General features: G+C 34.2%; 1 protein-coding gene across 10 annotated transcripts in view; it reads right to left on the bottom strand.

Moving 5' to 3' along the window:
• JMJD1C (jumonji domain containing 1C) overlaps positions 1-18,806 on the bottom strand; it is a 291,466-nt gene that overhangs the window by 28,423 nt on the left and 244,237 nt on the right. For 5 of the 10 annotated variants that reach the window (XM_016159168.2, XM_016159167.2, XM_016159163.2 and 2 more), the window contains 8 exons: positions 16,152-16,257; positions 14,280-14,404; positions 13,016-13,159; positions 12,728-12,920; positions 10,937-12,618; positions 8,649-8,821; positions 6,163-8,369; positions 1,724-1,925 (listed from right to left, as the gene is read on the bottom strand). In XM_016159168.2, coding sequence (XP_016014654.2) covers positions 1,724-1,925; positions 6,163-8,369; positions 8,649-8,821; positions 10,937-12,618; positions 12,728-12,920; positions 13,016-13,159; positions 14,280-14,404; positions 16,152-16,158 — 4,733 coding nt within the window. In that variant the 5' untranslated portion in view covers positions 16,159-16,257. Of the gene's footprint in view, positions 1-1,723; positions 1,926-6,162; positions 8,370-8,648; positions 8,822-10,936; positions 12,619-12,727; positions 12,921-13,011; positions 13,160-14,279; positions 14,405-16,151; positions 16,258-16,830; positions 16,894-18,806 lie in introns of those variants that run through there. The other 5 variants (XM_016159170.2, XM_016159169.2, XM_016159172.2 and 2 more) reach the window with 4 other exon arrangements.

The raw sequence follows: 18,806 nt of genomic DNA, 5'->3' as shown, positions 1-18,806 counted from the left end.
CTCTATCACTTATACTTACTCCAATCAAATGAAAATTATGTCCCACTGTTAGATGTAGACAAGATTTAAAAAGTGAGCCAAATGCTGCCCAGAACAATGCTGTTATGTTATACATAATCTAAGTCAGGAACCTCTAAAGTTGAAAATGCCCTAAATCACCTTAAGACTTTCACTGGGAGCATATATATTTTTCATTAAAATGATACTTTATTAATGTGATTTAGAAGAATAAAGATAAGTTTATTAGGAACCTAATTAACGTAACTATTCAATTCAGAGAAGTTTAGGGTAAATGGAAAGCAAAACTGCCATTCCCTTACTTGCCGGCGGTTATTCTTAAATATCTTTGTAATTCTCAAACTGGGAATATCGGAAGTTCACTACAAGTCATTCCATATTTTTCAAAGGGATGCCACCAACAACATTCCTTTCACTCGCTTTTCTAATACTTTTACTTTACCCTTTCCCCTCATTTTTTTAAAAATCAAATCTCCTCCTTTGTTATTACCCATATATCAGCTTTCTGTTATTATCTCTACCTAAACATTTCTTTCTTTCAAACTTTTCTAAGATTTTCTCTTTCTCCAAACCTACTTTCCTCTTGATTCCTTTTATCTGTCTGCACTTCTATGCATACTACCTTGTATAATTATTATGGGGGATTATTGGCTAGAAAGACCATGAAGAAGAAATAAAAAATAGAACGTTTCTTCCTAAAAATACCTATTTTTGGGGTCTCTACTGGGCCACCAGTATAGTGTATTTGCCAGAGCAAAGCATCTCCTAACTTCTTAGAAAGAAGATAATGACTAGGAAAATAATTGCAGTTAACATTAATAGAGCATTTCACATGTGCTTGTCATTACATTAAGGACTTTGTGAACCTCCTATCATTTAATCTTCGTGAAACTTCTCTGAATTAGGTTATCACTATCATTCATATTAGGCAGGTGAGTAGATGAGTCAGGCTTAGCTGTAGTCCTACTACAGTTAATAAAGTCACATAGGAACTAAGGGATAGAGTTGGGACTAAAACCCAGAAATGGCTGATTCTAGAATCAGACACGAGTCTCTACTGGCTGAGTTACTCAAACCATTCTTTAGTTGAACTCTCATAAGTCTGTAAGTTTTTAGTATTACAGTTTTAGTAATATTATTATAGTAGTTTATAGATTTATAAGTTGTTTCTATATGTACTACAAAATCTGTGAAACTGATACAGTACTAACAAATCTTTGTCATAACTCATATTTTTATAGCTACATGTCTAACAAGATAAAAGTATGGGTATTGCAATGTAATGCTCTGACTTTATTTTGGTGTCTACATTATTTACTTAGATTTATAGACTATTTGTAATAGTAAGCTAATACAGACATAAATGTGACATTACTTTAGCCAACGTAACATTTAAAAAATCTTTATATCTAACAAACTGCCATTTCCTATCATTTCCAGGAAAAAATACTAATATTTTCTCATTAAGAATAACCCTCAGATTGAGAAACAGTATATAAACACATGCAGCAATGTAAATATGAATTTACCCAATAGTTGGTATTGTTAAATTCAGCACTAAAAAAGTTTAATATTTTTTAATAATGTTTCAGAAATAAGGAATCTTAAACACTCATTCCTGCCACCAGACTGGAACCCTGGAATGATAGTATAATTTCCAATATCCAATAAACATACTTTCCTCCAATTACCTATTTTCACTTACCGTCTAAAGTAGTAAAATCTACAAAATACTGGTGAGTGAGTTGGTTCTTCTCCTTTTTTACTCCGAATAAGTCTACATTCTCGGCATTTTTGCAAATTGGGCCCTATCTCACAGCAGGAATCATCCTGTAAAAAGGATTCCCCAGTTTGCTTCAGCTTCTTGACTTTGCGCCAATCTTTTAATACTGAACGAGGGATGCCAGCTGTAAAACCAGTAGGGAGGTATTAGCGAGGTTATATCTTTTTAGAAAAGTATACTCCTTGAGATAAAATTCAAGTTACTTATACATGGTGACAATATATTAAGATTGTAGAAAAGCAGCAAAGAGATTATAATTTCAGGTACTCATTAATAACTAAGAAGTCCATAGCAGCACTTTTATTTACTTATCATCCTACTAACCAAATGAACTCGTGTCAGTATACTGGAAATGTAGAGATGAATAAATCTTCTAGCTGACTGAAATCTTTACATATAAAATATCTATATAATAGCTAACATGTGAATCATTCATTTTCTATGTAGACCTATAGCTAAAAATACAGCCCTTTTATACAAAAATTTGGCACATTTAAGAGAAAGTCCTTTCAAGATCCACAGGAAAAACCTGAAGACCAAAAGTTAATACTTATTTTAGAAATAACAGGTTAGTTTCAACATACTTATTTATGTTTTGAAATACTTAATCTGATTCTCTGTAAGTTTGGCTCATTAAGATGAGATGATTTATAATACCAATATTTGGTAGAAGAGAAGCTACCATATTTATCCTGATCTCTCTCCTTTATTATAATGACCTCCATTTGATATCAGCATATTGACGAAAGCAGTATCTTTTAGAAAAATAAAAAGGTTCTGAAGGAAGGAAAAAAGCCAACATTACGGCTGTCTTTTTTGATGATAGAAAGAAAAAAAGGGCATCAGAAGTCTAAAGAACTCTGTAAAAAAATTATATATTTATATTAATTATATTTACATTGTTGCTCCGTAACTTTTATTAACTTGAACTTCATTGTTGTAATAACACTGGCTCAAGTAATCAGTCATCTATAGGGCAGGTAGAACTCTAAACAAGAAAATTCTTTAAAGTTTGCTTATTATATTTTCACAAATATATTAATTTAAAAGCAAACTATGTTGGGACAAGCAAGTATTTGTTGCCTCTTAAGTGTGTTTACACTGCCCACATTAATGCATCTATATATCAAACATGAGACTTTTATCATTTGCTATTTCTGTCATGTTGAAAGAATACTCTGTATTTCTACCCTTGTGTTTTCTAAGCATGCCCATTTTGTGGATATGAGGAAATACAATGATTCTGAGACTACATACCTCTTGAAGAAATTTGTAGCAGAACTCTTGTCATGAGCTCCCACTATCACTTACTTACCTGTTGATAGTATATGCAGTTCAATTACAGCAAGATTACACATCTTCAAATAGAAGTATTATGTTTAAACTCCAGGGTGGCCCATTTAAAATCAGCTCCAGTTATTAAGCACTTCTAGGATTGTTGCTGGGTTTACAATTGCTAGTTCTCCCCTCCTTCAGTCTTTAATTTAGGGAAAGGAGCCATTTGGCTTAATCCAACTAGAGAAACACATATGTGTGTACACACACCACTTAATGGAATAAAAATGTTCTCGGGCTTGTGTAAAAAGTTTATTTCCTCTATTGTGTGTAAGACAGTTTTCTCCTATGGACTGTATAAAAAATTCAGAGCTTTTAGAAGTCAGGATAGAATGAACAATAGAAATGATATACTGCTGATAAATTTTTATTTGGCACTTGCTTCCAATTGCTTGTTCACTTTTTAAATTTATTGCGCTAAACTAAATGCAATCTATTTCCATTTTGACTAGAAAACTATTAATATGCTTTTATATTACAAATACTGGAATAGCTCAAAGACTATGGATAACGATACCATTGTGAACAATTTCAGTAATATCCTAAAAAACTAGACATTTCAAAGCAAATCTCAATTTTGTGACACAGACACTAGCTTTTCTTTTTTAAAATGAATAATGAATTACAAAGACATGAAACCCTAGTAATCTGACTAGGCCATATAAGACTAGCTAACTCCTTTTATAAATTTTACTACAAGTGTTTGTACAATAAACAAAACTTCATCTTTCATTTCTTCATATCTTATTGGCAACATCCTTATACCTTAACATCTTTTCAACCTTAGTTCTCAATTTACTAGCAAACCCTCCAACAGCTGTTCTAGCAACAGAAAACTTGGAAGGAAAAAATGAGACAAATACATATTAACCTTTAATTTCTGATATGCCATCACCTCAAAAAAATATTTTTTGAGATATATAAGTTAACACTATTATAGTTAAACAACTTGTTTTGTCTATCATGGGACTTACAGTTTTAAATTTCATGGGCAATTTCATTTCATAAAATAAAATTACATAAACAACTAGCCACGGAAAAGCAGCCAACTTTTAATCATCAGTAACAAAAAGCAGCAGATAGGAGGACATTCCAAAACAGCAGATAAAGCAAAACCTATTATGCCTGGGTTTAGAATGCAGTAAGAAACATGCTATTATATGTATGTTTGTGTATATAATTATGTGTACAATAGTGTAGGTAATCACATCACATTTTGTAAGTGCAGACTTAACTCACTCTTTTTGATTTACTATGACTGATGACAACCACAATGAACATCAGAAGGATAAAGGTCATATTTAATTCATGAAGTAGATAATCTACTAGGTTTAGAAATTAGATTTATTTATTAACTCCCCATTTAGAGAAGTTTCCTAGATAGTACAGAACAGTACCAGCAAGTCAATTCTGCCCATAAGTAATAGATGGCATTTAACAGTCACTTAATATTATTTTGGACTTAGGAATAACTGGGACTTATTGTAGCCTCTATGATGTCAGCACTTAGTAGGGAAGATTTGATGAAGCATAACAAATTGAGGTGGGGGGTGGCACGGTGCCGATTTCAGTTTTTGTCTTAGAACTGATATGGGAACTTGTACATTCAATCTCAAAATGAAAACAGACTATGTAATTCATTAAAAATTAATTTTATAAATTTAACTTCATAAGAGTTTCCTAAGTGTTAAAAACTGGAAGGTTTCTATCTTTGTTTTCTGAAAGTTTAACTCAAGTATTTAGTATTTAAATACCCAAACAAAAGAAATGTATGTGAAGGTCAAGAGAAACAATTCTGGACCACAGTAAGCCTCTTAAGAATTCATTGAGAAAGTAGAACAAGTGAGAAAGAAAAAGCAACACTGTATACAGTTCAATACTCAAATAAATGGCATGTATTCTTCATTGTCAATCTCCTTCTCTTTCTTCTGATTATATTTTTGTATTTCAGTCTCTCAGCCTCTGTATCTAGTTGAACTTGTTTTCCTTCATTCTTTCACTTTCTGACTGTCCTTTTCTATGATTCCATCCTCCTATTTTTCTTTCCTTCACTTTGCCTCTGGTTTTCAAACAGGCATATGGGAAAACCTCATTCACTGAAAAGGCCCAAATAAGAGCCTTCAAGCATCCAAATGCTTGTGAAAGTACTTCTTGAATGTCCACATTGTCACAGATATTTCACATATTTTATGTGAATGAATACATGAATATAGTGAAACTATTAAGTGCTTTCTGCATTGTGCAACATACCTAAAAAGAAATAGGCAAACTGAGAAAATCTACTTCTAGGGTAAAAACATATAGAAACACTTCGTAATGAATATTACTGGCAAATATCACTTATTTGCCCTGCTCTAGCCACAAATGAAATATAATTATCAGTTTTGAAACTTTTACTTATCATGGATGTTCTTCTTGAATATAAACATGAAAATACAAAACCATGACCACCCCGCTTCTATTTCTGTTTAACTTTTACTCATTGTTAAGGACTTCTTGAATGAGTAACATTATTAAATAGAAGATAATTCCAATAAGCTTTCAATTTTGTCACAAGGATGAGACATAGGCCATATCCACACTACTTGGAAGTAATTCTCTGCTAAATACGTGGCTTAAAGAAGTATATGTGAATAGGAGTTCTTTTTCAACTATATCTTGTCATAGTAAATATTAGAAATCCATTTTTGGTGTGATAGCTCTAACTGCATTTTAAACATGTTTCAGAAATGATCAAAAATTTGAGTAACTACTTAACTACACATTGGGTTTTTCCCAATATGAATGCTAGGTAAAGATATTTCTAGACGTCTTTTAAAAAGAGATACATCTCCTCTCATTTCCTCTTACAGGGTACTTGTGAAATACACAAATGAGGTAAATGGGCACATACATTATGCTGAAGCATACAAATAAACTCAAAAGATGTCTTTAAGCTCACTAATCTTTAGAAAACCGCATCATTATTGCAACATACAGCTCATTTTACCTGAGATAAAAAAAAAAAGAGCAATAAATTTACTTACCACTATTACTGTTGCTCTGCAACTTCAATTTACTTTTTTCTTTGGCGCTCCTGCTGAGAACCCCATTGGGTTTTAAATCTTCTTCTGTTTCGCCTTTTCTCTTCTGCAAGTCATTTTGCTTCTTTTTATAAGTTGGCTTAGGTTGCCTTTTAGTCCTTTGCTCTGACTTGCTTTCACTTTCATCTGAATCTCCACTTTCAGAGCCAGATTCATAAGTTCTTTTGGCTTTTCTCCTATTAACTTTATCATCTTTTACATATTTATCAACTATGATCTTACTATCTACATTATTTTGTATATCATTAGATGTAGAGGCTATTAAATTGACAGAACATGGCTTAATAATTTCTGAAACAGAATTCCCTGAATTTTCCATTTTATTAGTATTTTTATCTTCTTCTGAATGTCTAGTAAGCCAGGCTTTTTTCAGTTTAGTATGGTAGTTTGGTTGACTTGTCTGGGATGCTTGCCCATTTCCTACAGTGTTCGCTTTGTTTATTGTACTACAGACGACAGTGCTATCCAAGAGAAGGGCGGCTGAAGATGTCTGATTTTTCACAGTATTAGGCTCAATCTCACTAACATTACTGCTTTTATACTGAGCTGCAGCCAATGCTGCCTTGTGCTTTTTTAAATGAATAAAATCAGTTGTGCCTGAGAACCCAGAGCTGGGCTGAACAGCACTTCCTGTTGTACTACTGGCTGGTGTAACTGGAGCTGTGCTGCTGACCCTGCATTCTTGTGTTTGCGCTACTGAATGACTGACACTTTTTGAAGAGGTGCAGTCTAAGGATTTAGAGGCCAAAATGGTATTTGATAAAGAGTAAATTATTTCGGAACCACCCCAGCTGGAAACACTGGTGGTAGTGGCAGCAGATGTGAATATATCCATTTTGGTATTACACAATGTATTTACAGCAGACACAACTGAACTGGGAACAGTGCCCTGTGAAATCGTCTGAAAGTTTTTTTCAGATTTTATGTGAGCACTGTCTGAATTCACACTTGGCAGAATGATTCTTCCAGTCTCTCCAGCTTCTGCTGGTTTGAGGCAATCTGTTTGATTTGTCCCAGTTGAAGATCTTTCACTAACTCGATCTTTGGAAGCTGACTGCATTGCTGGCACACTATCAAGTTTTGTACTAGAAGGTGGACGTACAATGACAGATGCCATAGCAGCCTGTGACTTTCCGCTGCTTTTCTCTACATGCCATTCAGCTTTCTCTTTGCTGAAGTTATTATTAGATTTCCACATTTCTGTCAAACTTTGTTTAGAAGAACTCTTAAAATTTGTCTGAGAGTCTTTTGGCTCAGGAATTAGAGTTGGAGGCTTTTGTGATTCTTGAACTTTCCCACCAGCATTTACAGGCATCACTGGAGTTAAAGTTGGAGGGGAAAGGCTACTATAGCTGCTTTCCTTTCTTTCCAGGCTGTGATGAATTGGTGGGTGAAATACTGGTGCTCTATGTAAAGCAGGCATACTCCGGAGGGTATTTGTAGAAGAAACTGTCAAATGGGTAGGACTCCTACAATCATTTCTGAATGTTGTTATTGGGTGAGAAGCAATTTGATGGGGAAGATGTTCTGGTATTTTGCTTACTAAAACTTCACTTTCTGGTTGGTGTTTAATCAAAGGTGGAGGCTTTGAAAGAGATGATATAAATGAAGTCAGAGTTTGAGAATTAGCTGCTGCTGCAAGGGTACTATTCTGTTTTTCTGTGTAAATATTTGAAACTTCTTTGGAAGGATATGACCTTGGTGGTTCGTTGACCACACTATTAGACAATGTAGTGAAATAGTTACTTTGGGGCAAACTCTGAGGAATTGAGTGCTTTATTTTATAAAGGTCTGATACTGAGCATTCTACATCTTTGTCTTGTTTGAGGACATGGCTTTTAGGGCTAGAAGACGTCAAGGCTACTCTGGAATAATTCTCTCTCTCACCCTCAAGACCCTTGATTTTAGTTGTAAATGGAGCAACATCAATACTTTCTTGAAGGATTCGACGGTGTTCCTCCTTATATTTGTTTAATCTCTCTCCGCTCTCCTGAGGTGGCCTCTGTAATTGATTCATCATAGGATCAACAAAATGCCTATGCAAGAGACCATCTTTTCCAGTCTGTGACCTATTCAGATCTAGGTCATTTTTTGCCGACGTGGATGCAACAGAACGTATTGGTTCAATAAAAACTTTCCTTTCCAATTCTCTGTAAAGAAAATACACAAAGGTTTCTGTAACCATTTTTTCTTACATGATACAAAGATAGCTTCTATGCAATACTGTTCTATCATGAAAGTAAAATACAACTTTGCATGTGCTCTAATATTATTGAGTAAATTAGAAGGTCTATTAAAACAGAAAATAGTACTTATTCAAAGCCTAGTTTTAAGACATTTATTAACTTAAAATTACCTGCTCAGAAAGTGAATTTGAAAAGTATATAAAAGAGAAGGTATCTGTAAATTTTCAGCACTGGTGAACTTACTCTTTATGGTGATCTACTAAACTTTTTGTCAATGGTGGACTGGAATGCGCTGTAATTTTAAGAGGCCGATGAGGCTCTGCACTGGAAGGTCTGACAGGAATGTGACTAAGTAACCCAATACCATCTGCTGAGGTCACAGGGGTGGGCTGATGTAACCAAGGGCTGGGAGAATTCTATTTAAAAAAGAAAATCAGACTTCAGTTACTAGAAAAAGCTAATCAATATCATAGTAGGACTTTAATAGCAGTATATTTATGAAGCATGTAACTTTTTCTAAATGTATCTTATGAGAAATAGACAAATAAATAACCAACATAATTATATGGATATTTCCATATGATGTCAAAAATTAATCAGCATTAAATTAATACTCTGCAGGAATTATTTTACTAAATGCAGATCTTGAGATCATTGCCTTTAATGTCTAAGTAATTACAGAGAACGTAACTATCTAATTTTGAGATTCTATCTAGAGTGTATAAGGCTAATAGGAAAACATAATTTGTTATTCCTAAAATACATTTTACCAGAAAAAGAAATTATATTCAAGTTCATTTGCCAATTTTTATCATCAAAAATAAAAACTTTTTCAATGCAAGTTTAATGGCGCCATCAAGAATGGGAATGGGAAGCAAGCACAATTCTTCTAGAACTGAGAACCTGCCAACATCAAATGTGGGGATACTGGTGAAGAATCAATTCTGGAGTTCACTGGTGACATCGCTAAAGAAGGCCAAAGCTCATATGATAGTGGAGCCAAAAGGAGTTGATGTCTGACATGGGAATAAGCCTCAGAAATACCCTTCAAAGTTGTTGCTAGTCTGTCTTGCACCACAAACCTTGATGCCTCTTACCACAGAGGTCAACTATTACAACCTGAGAATCAAGGAAAGATTAACAACCACAGTCTATGTCATCACTGCTACCCAGAATATAACAGCTACTCTGACAAACTTTGGCATGAGGAACACAAGCCTTGCATTTATTGGCACTAACATACCTCTAAGAGTATTGTCCCTGAAATAAATGAGAAGGTCAACTAGTATTATCTTCCAAATTGCTACCTCCAACATATCTACTGTGGATTGTGCCCAACTTGAGAAAGACATAGAAAATACCTATGTTCATTACAGTATATTCGCGACAGCCAAGGGGTGGATATAACCCAAAAGTCCATGAACAAATAATGTCTAAAGAAAATGTGGTATATACATACAATGGAATATTAACAGAGCTTAAAAAAAAAAAAAAAAAAGGAAATCCTGTTACATGCTATAACAGATGAACTTTGAGGCATGAAAAAAGTCACAAAAGGACAAATGAAGTATCTAAAGCAGTGGGAAACCAGAAACAGAAAGCTGAAACACGGTTGCCAAGGACTGGGGGAAGAGGGAAGGAAATTAGTATTTAAAGAAAATAAAGTTTCAGTTCTGCAAGATGAAAAAGTTCTAACGATCTGTTGCAAAATGTGAACATCCTTAACAGTACTAAACATTTAAAAATGGCTAGGATGGTAAATTTAACGTTAAGTTTTTTTAAAACAAAACAAAACATAAATAGGTAAGTAGGTGGATTCTGGGTGATTCTTGAAGAGCATCTTGCGCTGCCCCAAGAAGTAAGTTGTCACATGAAATTTAACAGGAATATCCATTCTCCCATTTTTTATATTGGGGTTGCTAATGCCTTCAACAACAATTTCTTAGTATGCAATGTGGCTAGGAAAACCACACAGCCCATGAAAAAATAAGAGCTCTACACCACCACATTCAACAATACTGTTAAGTAGAGAGAATCTAAGCCCCAACTTTATTCCTAAGTATCGAACCCTCCAATCTTAGCACCCTTAAGAAGAGAATAATGGGAATCAGAGTCATAGTTTGTAATATACCATTAATACAATGTACCAAGCCGGGGAATATAACAATGTCTTTTAAAGAATAACTTGATAATAGATATTAAAAGCCTTATAATTTTATATAAATTTTAATCTAGAAACTTCACTTCTAGGAATTTAGCTGAGCAAAACAATTATGGATATATATTATAGATAGTTATGAAGATATTCATTCTTCGTAACAGGTGTATTGGAAATAATCTAAGAAGTTTTACTAATTTAAATTGGCTTTTTAAAATAAATAGGCTTTTCTGAGATTTTAGCTTCCAGGACTCAAAAGTTACTAAGCATTAAAAGTTTCATTTTAATTAGAAAAAAATAAGTGAAAAATTCTAACATTTTATACGTAGAAATCAAAAAGGTTTACAGGATATTAAACGACAGTGTAACTTACCCTCCTTAATGAAGATTCAGCATTAACTGCATTTTCTGGGTGAACCCACTTAGAAGAAGGTAGACCAAGTCCTGAGTATGCATGTGCTCCATTTGGATATTGCCAAATAATTGGATAAAGACCAAGCTGATTATATGAAGCAGAAGGATGGGCTTGTCCAAGAAGATGTGGTGACTGATGCTGTAACAACTGTTGCTGTTGCTGGTGCGCTAGTGCTAAGTGGCTTAAGCTGCTGGCATGAGCAGTCTCTAGTCGTGGGTGGCCACCAAGTAAGGAGGCAGTAGGCACTCCAGGTAACACAGTAGGAAGTAAATGAGGGTGATGAACAGAATGGTGTGGACCACTAGTGAGGGGGTGAGTATTAATGGTAGGCAATGGAGTCTGACTGGATGATCCAGCCAATAAATGGGGTGCAGGAGTTAAGGCAGGGTGATGGGTACCTGGATTTAAACAAGTTCTATGGGATGAAGAATGAAGAGGAAAATGATGCTGGTTTAAGAAAGGTGAGATGTGATTAGCTCCTGTTTCTGACCCAATGAGTGCAGGATCTCTATAAACTGTGAAATGCTCATTTTTATCAATGATAAGAGGGCTCTTTGTAGTTTCCAAAGTACTGCTTCTAGGAGGAGGAACTGGATGAAAACTGCATCTTGATAATTCATGTTCTATCTTATTTGCCAGTCTTCTTTCACCAGCAGTTTGGCTGTTCATGTAAGTGGCCTTAGACTTTATAGAATCAGGAGAATGGGTAATTTTAGGTTTAACGACTTCAGGTGAGGGATTGGATTTTGTCTTGTGAGCTTCTACTGAAGTATTAAGTTTAGGTTTTATAGCTTCTGGAGGTGGACTTCGCTTACACAGCTTATCTTCCGTCACAGAAACCACACTTAGAGAAGAGGTGTATGAGATATACTGATTTTTTTCTTTTTCCATATTAAGATGATCATTTCCCGAAGAAGCGTTCCTAATATTTGATTGGGTTAAATCTACTTTAACTACATCACTGACCCAGGTCTGATCAGAATCTTGTTTTGCTGTTTCCAAATATTTTGCATTTGCAACTGAATGTTTTGAATCACTAACATTAGGATCCATTTTTTGAAGTGTCTGAAGGCCAAAAGTACTTGACGTTTCCTGAGCCATCTTTTCAGAATTAGTGTCATTTGTAATATCAATAACACATTTTGGTGTGGGTGGTCTGGACACAAACTTCTCCTTCGGTAATAATTCCACTGTATGTGTTTTTTCCATATTGCATTCCTTAAGAAGTAAATCGTTAGGATTATGATTATGAAGTGTGGCCTGCTCTGATGAATGGATAATCATTTTTTCTTGTAGCTGAGAGTCAACAGACTTCTGCTTCTCTGCTTCTTCATGTTTTTTATCTCCTTCTGTTTGATCCCAGGGAGTCTGGCTATCTATCAGTTTCTCCTCTCCTGTCTTCTCATTATTCTGGGATTTTCCTCCTCCATTTATCTTTGAAGTGTTTTTATTTTTCAACTCATTCTCTAGCTTCTGCTCTGAGGAACTAATTATTTTCTTATTTGAATTCTCTGAGTCACTGCTCTCAGAAAAGTCTGAAACATTGTCGGTTCGTAGTCTTTTCATATTTAGTTTCTTTTCATCTTCCTCAGGTTTCCTTCTTTTGTTCATCAACTGTTTGTTTTTACCTTTAGGATTTTCTGTAAGATTTAAAAAAAAGTTTTTTAATATTAATATTAAATAAGTATATTTTAAACGTATTTTTATTTGTTCTCATTCCCATAAAAAAAGAAAAAAAAAAGGTCCTACCTCCTCGTGTTATATAATCATATTTTTCCTCCTTCATCTTCTCTTCATCTGGTACACTGCTCTCTGAGCCCTTCCTCTTATTTGGACGGGTATTTCTTTGTTGCTGTTGCTGGTGTGTATTCTGTTTTGGTACAGCAGCTTGGGAGTTCATTGCTGGTCTGGGACTATTTGCTTGGGCACGTGTATAATGACCCTAAAAATAACCGATTAACAATGATTTGTTTAACTAATCCTAAGTAATCTAAGAGAAAAAAATTTACTATAATCTAGAACTAACAACATACATACGTGAACAGCGTTGCTATTTTGACTGGCACGAGACCTTCGCCGTGATGTAATGCCAGTATTTTCACCTTTTAACAAAGAGTGAACAACATCATCTAGAAAGGTCATTTGAACCATAGAAGGATCGACATTCTGAGGTTCTAGTACCTAATCAATGACACACAACAAGAACAAAAATTAAATCCAATCAGCTAGCTGATGTGATATTAGGTACATATTCTTTACTTGAGTAGAAATATCTTGAAATCAGTTTGGAAACCTTAACTTATAACATATTACCATACTTAAATCAATTTTAATAATCATTAAAGATAAATTTACCTTTTCAACCTTCTGAAACTCACTGTTTCATCTGCTAACCAAAAATTAAAAAGCAAATATATATTAATTCAAGTACAACTTGATAAATAAGGATGAGAATAACCCCAAGTCATAACATGTATTTTAAAAATAAAAAATAATTTTCAAAAAACAGCTATAAAATAAAACTAAGAACGTAGAGCTTAGGAAGAAAAAGACAAAAAATGTGTAAATAACACTGATTATAATTTTTAAAAACAGGTTAAAGAACATTTTAAAAACTAAAGGCCATTTTGCGCTTCACTTAAAGGTCAAAGTTTGTCACCTTGACTAAAATTTTAACCAGAGTATTTGAATTGTTTATAAAAGGGCTTTCATTTATTCAGATTCCATCTACAATCTATATAGATAGGAAGATGTAAATATCTTTTGTTTTTTTAGGAAAGCAAACTACAGCTTTAAAAGATTTGCAATCCAGACTTTCGGACTGTTATTTAAAATTGCATATGAAATCTGTATCCTTAATACTCACCATAAAACTTAAGGTAGCAAACAAACTCTGAAATTTTATGTGAAAAGAACTACGGTGTACATTAAAGTTTTCGTTAGTAAAAAAAATTTGGAAAATATTTTTACTCCTGGAGAGAGAAAAGTAAAGCTGACTTTTAAGAAAAAAATTTTAGCTGACCTAAGGATTTAAAAAAAGATCTAGTCAATTAAAAAAAGTATGATGTTTCTACTTCGGGACTAATTTAATTAGTCTTAAAATAAATTTGGCATCATTATCTCTCTGTGACTTAAAAGACCTCAATGTAACATCAATATATTTAAACTTATTAGGTTTATATGACTAAAAAAAAACAGGTTACAATTACTTAGTGTCAACCTGTCGATTCATTTTTAGGGGAAACATGGAATATTGGAATTGTAAATATCTCTTTTAAAAAATAATAGATGAACTATTTACCTGATCATTCATAACGATCATGGTGCGAGTGAAGAGATCATGATGAGTAATTATGCCAGTAAACCACTGGGTGGCAGAGTCTTGTCTATATACTCTCACTCTGTAACCATTTAAGGAATAAGGACCTTAAAAAAAACACACACAAGAAAGAGACATCTTAAATGGAGACATTTTCATTTAAAAACTACCTTTTAGGAGAAACATGTGAGGTTAATAGGTTAAGTGAATTTTTAAGTGAAAGAAGGACTGAATTTTTTTCGGATTACTAGGTTTTCTTCTACACTTATAAGACATTTAACATACTGATTAATGGTTTAATATTTGCCATTAAAAAAATTATGCCAATATCAGCTTATAAACCAACTAACACATCTCTAGAAAGCATCCCATATGTCCTGGAATTAAATATATTCATAGCCATAACTGATTATACAAACTCTACTTTTTTTTAACTCCTAAAGATTAAGACTCCTAATTATTTTTTTTCCTGAATATAGAAAAAGCTTACAGAATAACTCCAAATAATGACCAATTTTCAATTCCCATTAGCACACCATTTCACTGCATTTTCCCCATACCCAAACACAATTTGGAGTTAGCTTCATGTAATTCTGCATAAAATGGATGGGAACTATATTGTTTTAATATTTTCATCTTTTAAGAATATTATAAGGAAACGAAAAGTCATTAAAAATATTAGCCTGGTTTCTTCAATAAATTTCAAGGAAAAAAAAGGTGGTGGGGGGGACATAATACAGGGCACATTAACCAATTAGATTGTGGGCATTTTTTGGATCTCCTGATTTATTAATCAATCAATTCTGTTAAAAATCATTTAAGACACTTATGAGACAAATGGAAATCTGAGCCTGATATTAAGGGACTGACATTTTTGCAGGGAGTGGGGGTGGGGAATAATATTGGTATAATGGCTTTAAAAATGGATACATACAGTGATGTCTGAAATTTGATAAAAATAAATGGGAGTATGGATGTGGCAGAAACTGCCAAGGTTTTATACTTGTTTGGATTTAGAGATAGGCACCTGGAAGTTTGAGGAAATATTCCATTTCCACATTATGCTTCAAATTCTCCATATTAAAAGTTCAAAAAATATTTAGCCTAAGAATTTAATAAGCAGATGATGAACTGTTATAAATATCCACATACAAAGCAAAACAATACACAACTTTGGGATTGTCTCTATTAATGCTTAAGTGGCATGAAGTTGATGGTTGAAATAAATATGGGAATTTAACAAAAATTTTTATGCATATTCAATATATCAATATTTCATGCCATACTGTCCCAATTTCAATTCAATTTCACAAAAAAGCTTAATTACATTTACATAATGGTTTCACTGACAGAAAACATGATCGCTAAGAATTATAGCACCTCACTGGTTTTAACTTACTAAAAAAAGAAAAAAAACCCCAAGACTAGAATTATGGTCATGGCTGAAGAAGGCAAACTGAAATAGGCCACTTTTATCAGATACCAACAGCATTCTTCAAAGGAAATCAATTGTGGCTTTGGGCAACCCTCAACTACAAACAATGCTTCCTTTTCCAGGAAGGACACACCTAAAGCATTCTGTAAATATGGAAAATTTCCTATCAAGAAAACATCTGTGTGGTTATAATTTCGTGCCAGGCAGTTTGCTCAAATTGGTTAATAACCTAGTGAAGTTATCAACTTTCTATTGAAATTATTATAATTTTACTATTATTTTCCCTGGACTGTATAACTCAAAATATTAGACTGGGCTTTCTATTTATTTGCTCATAACTGAACAACTGAAACCAAACACGAGAAGTTGCCCAGTTTCAAAAAATAATCAATAATAATGCATAACTTCAAAATAGTTACCTTGCATAAAAATCTCCTGAACCTTTTGTTCCTTTACCCAGACTTTGACTTCTTCCTGAAGTTGCGGGTTATCCCTGAGAACTGGGTTTAGGCTGTCTATGTCGTCCTAGAATTACAGATTAAAAGAAAAGTCTATGTTACGCTGTCCTAACATTATTATCGATTTTCCCTCCTATAGGTTCTAAGGACTGAAGAAAATTCCTTGATCTAAATATATGCAAAAACACAAATTTACAAGTTATAGTTCATTAGCAATTATGTAACAACAGAGCACAAGCAATTAATCCGTGGTAAAATTTGATCCTTGACAACAAATCCTAAAGGCAAAATTTGAAAATTTACTCATGTGTTTTCTAACTTCAAGTAGGGCCTTATATACAAGTCACCTTTTTTAAGGGTTTCACTGTTAGAAGCAATATACAAACCAAATAGCATTAGATCGGCTAAGGTTGGTAGCAAACGAATGGAGTTGAATATTTTATTGACAATACAAATACATAGATGAGTCACCCTCTTCCCCTAATGCTTAAAACATTAGTTTTGAATGACAAAAGTCATTATTCTGCTTTTTTGATTTAAATGTCATTAGTGCTGTTGTACTAAAACTCATCTGATCAGTAACTTCCCTGCTAAAAGTTTTATTTTTTCAAGTGTCAAAGCATCCAGGCAATTAAATTACATTATTGATGGTATTATCCTCGTAACAGGGTGGAACTAGACACAGAAACAACCGGTTCTCTCCTTGGAGATGTGAATCACACAGTCACATGGTTTCCCACAATCTGCTGGTCTCCCGCTGGACTCTTTGACATTCTGTTTTCTCTCTCTCTCCCAAAGCACCTCTGCTGCTCCTGCATTTGAGATCAGCGGCAGGAGCCCTAGAGTAGAGCTGGGAAGAACAACAAAGCAGCACTGTCAATTGGCGGCCCTTTTAAAAGTGGACTGGCAGATCATGGAAACCAGTGAATAGAAAGGAGCTAAATGAAGGAAATTATAGATGGTAAATCAAAATAATGTGGCAATTTAAAAAAAGCCAAAAGTGGCTGAAAAGCACAAAGAAGGACCCCTAATCAAGCGGGTCACACTCCACCCTTCTAAAGTAAAGTTTACCTAAGTAAAGTTTTTCCTTTTCATCATATCACTGCTTTCAGGGACTATTTTGTATTTTTAGAACATGGTGGTAAATACTCTGGTATTTCATTTGTATCTAGCAAACACAAACAGGTGAAGTAAAGGCCTTTATATTTATCAACTATGTTCCATAGAAAAGATATAGAAATGCTACTTTACGCAGATGGAAATACTAGAGTAAAAAAGTGTCATATGAATAGGGAGATAAAATCTGTCATTTTGGGGAAAAAAGTGCCCATGACATGTCTTCCTTTTTGTAAAGAAACTTTCTAGCAATCCATTTTCTGCACCCTGTGACAATATATTGCACACTCAGTTATAACCTCATCATTTAAGGGATAAAAATACCATGGAAAGTGCAGACTCTAACCTTCTTCATGCACACCAGGTGACAGTCTAGTCTATGACAGACAAAACACAGGAAACTCTATTTTCCAAGGAAAATGATTACTATTTCCAGACAGCTCTGACAGCTATCAAGTTCTTTAAAGTCTTTCTTTAAAACTTCCATACACAGATTCAAGCTTAACTCCTTGGAGTCAAACACTAGCCTAATTGCTTTCCTACCTGATAGTCCTTCAAAACATCTAAATTCTAGTTTCTGTCGACCTGAGTCTTTTCTGGTCTAAATACCCACCTTTATTACAACTGCTCTTCTCACTGTTACTCTAGACATTTAACTGGCAACAAGATGGGTACTCGTCTAGAAAACCACATGATCACATGAGTGTTATTGCTGACTTATATCAAGTTTACTATGGTCTACGACTCCCAAACCTACCTACCTACCTACCAATCCACCAACCTTCCTTTCTTCATTCCCTCCCTCTCTCCCTCCTTTTTTGGGGGGTGAGGGGGCGGGGGGGGGGTTGGGGGAATGAGGTATAAACTGCCATTAAAGCAGCACGGCAGGGTGGCTCCATAGTGTGTCTACTGGTTAGCACGTCTGCTTTAGATGAAGGAGGTACTGAGTTCGTGCCCCAGGTGGAGCCACAGACCATATCCCAGGTGCACCAGGCCCTAGGTACACAAGAGTGTGGGCGGAGACGCCCCGCCTTCAGAGATCTTAAGAGGAAATAGCAACATCCATAGGTTAGGGGTGGAAGTAGGGAGGAGAGAAAATAAAGGCGGGGGCGGGGGAAGCAGGGCAAATACTTTGTAGGTAGCTACAGATATGATTATAAAACCAGTCCTTGTATTCAAATTAAAACTATCGGAAAACAAAATTTATTTGTTTGACATTTATATTTTATTTATTCAACAAGTTAAAATAATGAACTGTATTTCCAAGATTACTAAAACAATATAACCAATATCTGAACAATGACCTATTCAATTTCTAATAAAAAAGCATACCATTTAAAACTGATAATTTGAGTCTATTTACTGAAATGACCTTATGTAAGTTCAAATTTGTGTATCAATTCCCTCACCTATAAAGCAGAGTTACTAATATCTGCCTCTTTCCATCTTAACATGTTTAAGATTTAAAAAAATTACCAAAACAAGTTTCTTAAAACTTTC

The sequence above is a fragment of the Rousettus aegyptiacus genome, unplaced genomic scaffold (assembly GCF_014176215.1).
Source record: "Rousettus aegyptiacus isolate mRouAeg1 unplaced genomic scaffold, mRouAeg1.p scaffold_m13_p_6, whole genome shotgun sequence".
Lineage (NCBI taxonomy): Eukaryota > Metazoa > Chordata > Mammalia > Chiroptera > Pteropodidae > Rousettus > Rousettus aegyptiacus.
Note: the sequence above shows the minus strand (reverse complement) of the source record. Positions and strands in the feature narration are given on the sequence as shown.